Genomic DNA, 3298 nt, shown 5'->3' with positions numbered 1-3298 from the left:
AACTGTTCATTTTTTAGGCCCTACTTCAAAGACCATCCCTGTAAAAAATCTCCAAAATCGAAAGTCATTTAGCCATTTGATTATAACAACAACTATTTATATGCTTTTATCAAAAACACTGATCGTCTATTTATTTGATCTCAATTAGATGACTAAATAATATTCGATTTAGTTAATTTTTACAATGATGATCTTTGAAGTATGGCCTAAATAATTTATGATTCAAATTATGAAATTAGTTATATGGTGGTCCCAAAAGCATGGTTAGTTTCGTATTAACTTGCTAACCAATTAAATTTAGAGCACTCTTCTCTTAGTGTTTTTAGGATTGTGAGACAAGAAAGGCTAAAATTGTCTACTTACAGAGAAAGAACAATCCGATCTCAATTCTCAACAAACTTTGGAAGAGACCAATATATGCCCCTTTTTCTTCAACACCTGCCATAATCTGGAAAACAAGCATTTTGCAACAAAAATGCACAAAACTTTTGTGTTCACATCTCTATCCCAACTTTTGCTCCTTTCTTTTTCCAATTACAGACCATCCAAATTGACCTTCCACATAGGAAGGAATCAAAGATAATAATAATAGTAACAATAATTATCTATCTAGAATAATAAAAAAGAATCAAAATCAAAGAAATTAAGAGAAATTGAAAGAAAAAAAGCTAGACACTAGGATCAAATGATGAATGAACAACTTTGTTCTGTCTTCCCATAAGCCAAAGCAGTGTCCTTCTTGCAAAAGATGGTGGATTGGCTTGAGAGTCCAAACTGTTGCAGCTAAAGTTCTCCTCAATATCACAACCCAATTCACTCCCTCCATTTTCCCACCTCACAATGTCAATCTCTGAAATAGTCCTCCTAGTCCCACTCCCATTCTTGGCCTTCACTTCTTCTCCGGCGCCGCCGGCCACACCACTACTCCGGTGCACCGGAAACCGGAACGAAAAGGCCCGTCTTGACGAATCTGGAGATACCCCATTTGGCTTTTGATCTCTCTTCCCCCTCAGCCAAATCTTGGATATAGAAAAGCTCTCTCTCTTACTCCTCCCACTAGCGTTGCCATTGCCATTAGTACTAATACTAGCACTATTACTGGTCTCTTGAGTGTCAAGGCCTTCAACCCCACTGAACTTGAATTCTCTTCTGGACTCACAATCACATTCTGACATTGCTGGCCTATGGCCTGGTGTTAATGGCAGAGTGGGCTTCTTGCTTGACTGCTTTTTCATTGAGGCTCTAATGGGTACTTCCAATGAAGAACTTTCATCCATTACATATGCAAAGGACCCCATAGAAAAGCACCTTCTTGCATCCACATTGCTATTGCTACTACCTTCACCACCATCCACATTCCTGAACTTTCCCAGCTTCACAGGCACTACCTTTTCCTCTGAATCAACCATTACTGTAGGCTTGGCTTCATCTTTGGTTACTATTTCACAAGATTTATGCAAAACATCGATGTGGGACAACCCCAATTCCATGTCTCCATGAAATCCCAGATGGGAATTTGGTCCCAAAACTGAATTGGTTCTGCCAATTGCAGCCTCTCTGTCAGAGACGATCTCTCTTGAGCTTTCACTCCCAGATTCAAGAACAAGAACAATGGGGGAGCAGCTATTGTTTGGTGAGAAATCAGGGAGCAAAGTGGCTCTACACAAAGGGCAAGTGGAGTGGGACAAGAGCCAAGTGTCTATGCACTCCATGTGAAAGGCATGGCTGCATTTGGGCAGCAATCTGAGCTTGTCTTCAGGCTCAAACTCACACAAACACACAGCACAATCAAATGGGTTTTTCAATCCTATAATGGCTTTGTAATGGAAGACAGGGAGGGTGTCTATGAAGGACTGGTCAACCCCAGCATCATGGAGGTGGAACAGTTGCTGCAATTGGCCTTGAAGAACAGTCACACTCTCCAAGTCATCTGATTCTCTGTTTGAAGGTCTCAAAAGGAATCTAACAAGGAGGTGAAGCAAACCAGAAACAAAGAAAATAATGGCTAAAATTATGATGATGAGCAAGATGCTTGGACTGACCCTATTGCCAAAACTGAGACTATCTGATTGAATATTGGGGGGTGGGGGTGGCAGAGAAACAAACAATGGTTGGAGTGTGGGAGCAGAAAGGCCGCTTTCTTTGATTCCAAGGTGAGCCCAGACCATTTTTTTTTTTGTTCTTTTTCCCAAGGAAAGATCGAGAAAACTCACCAAGATTTGCAGCTTTCAGCTTCAGGAATCTAATCTGAGGAACCTCATCTGGTGTACAAAGTACAAACAAGTTCAAGTCCAAATGCAGAATCCCAAAAAGTTGTTTAAGCTTTGTATCATGTGGTTGTGTTGGATTATAAGCTGGATTTCTGATAGAGACTCACTGTTTTGCCCTCAATTTTCTTTTTACAGTAAAAGGAACTTGAAAACTAAAATGTCCTCTCTTGGTGTGTGTGTGAGAGAGAGAGAGAGAGAGAGAGAGAGAGAGAGAGAGAGAGAGAGAGAGAGAATTGAATGTGGGTTTAAAAGATAGAAATAAATGGTGACACAGGTGGAGATTTGAAAATTATCAATCTACTACCACCCTGACCGGCTGACCCTGAAAAATTAAATGGGATTAGGTCTCATGACTCTCATTAGCTATTAAGTTATTAGCCAGTCAAGTTTAGATCTTGTGTAAAAATTTGAGAAACATGACTCGGTTATGATGATTTCACCAAATGCAAGGCTCTTCTCGTTCTGGTTGACTTCAGAGATAGCCTTGCATCAACCCCAATGCCCATTTAATACCCCCTAAGATACAAATAAAGTCCATGTCTTGAGAAAATTACAAATGCTACTTTAAATAATTAAATTGTTATGGAAGTGTGAACCCTAAAGTGGGTTTTCTTTTGTTGGTCTTATTTTAATATCCATGCCATTCTGATCAAATTATTTCCAATTCTTCTATTCCATCTCCAATCTGAGGACTGAAAGTCTGTTACTAACTTACCATGGATCACTTTCTTATGGGTAAGGACAAGATACATATAGGTGAAGGTCAAAAAGTCCAAAGACAGAGAAAGAGTGAGGGACAATAGTAAGCTTGTTTGGAAGCTGAGAAGGAGAAGCTTAGGATACTGTGTATTTTGTGATATAAGTGGAGTCTATAGAGGCAGTGACACTTTTTGTTTAACTTTTCCTCATGGATTTTGGTAATGGATGTTTGTGCTGCTAAAAAGCCTAAAAGTTAAGTCATTGACCAAACATCCACATAGAAGGGTCTTTCCACTTTCTGTTTACTCGGTGACACACAGATGACTTTG

At 39.6% G+C, this 3298-nt stretch overlaps 1 protein-coding gene across 1 annotated transcript; it reads right to left on the bottom strand.

Moving 5' to 3' along the window:
* Positions 1 to 476: 476 nt before the first annotated feature.
* Positions 477 to 2455, bottom strand: LOC147293417 (RING-H2 finger protein ATL13-like). The gene has a single exon (XM_086232209.1). It carries the CDS (start codon positions 2166 to 2168, stop codon positions 669 to 671), a length of 1500 nt encoding a protein of 499 aa, XP_086088335.1. The 5' UTR covers positions 2169 to 2455; the 3' UTR covers positions 477 to 668.
* Between the last annotated feature and the right edge of the window lie 843 nt (positions 2456 to 3298).

This window comes from Dryas octopetala, chromosome 2 (genome assembly GCF_963921425.1).
Source record: "Dryas octopetala chromosome 2, drDryOcto1.1, whole genome shotgun sequence".
Taxonomy (NCBI): domain Eukaryota; kingdom Viridiplantae; phylum Streptophyta; class Magnoliopsida; order Rosales; family Rosaceae; genus Dryas; species Dryas octopetala.
Note: the sequence above shows the minus strand (reverse complement) of the source record. Positions and strands in the feature narration are given on the sequence as shown.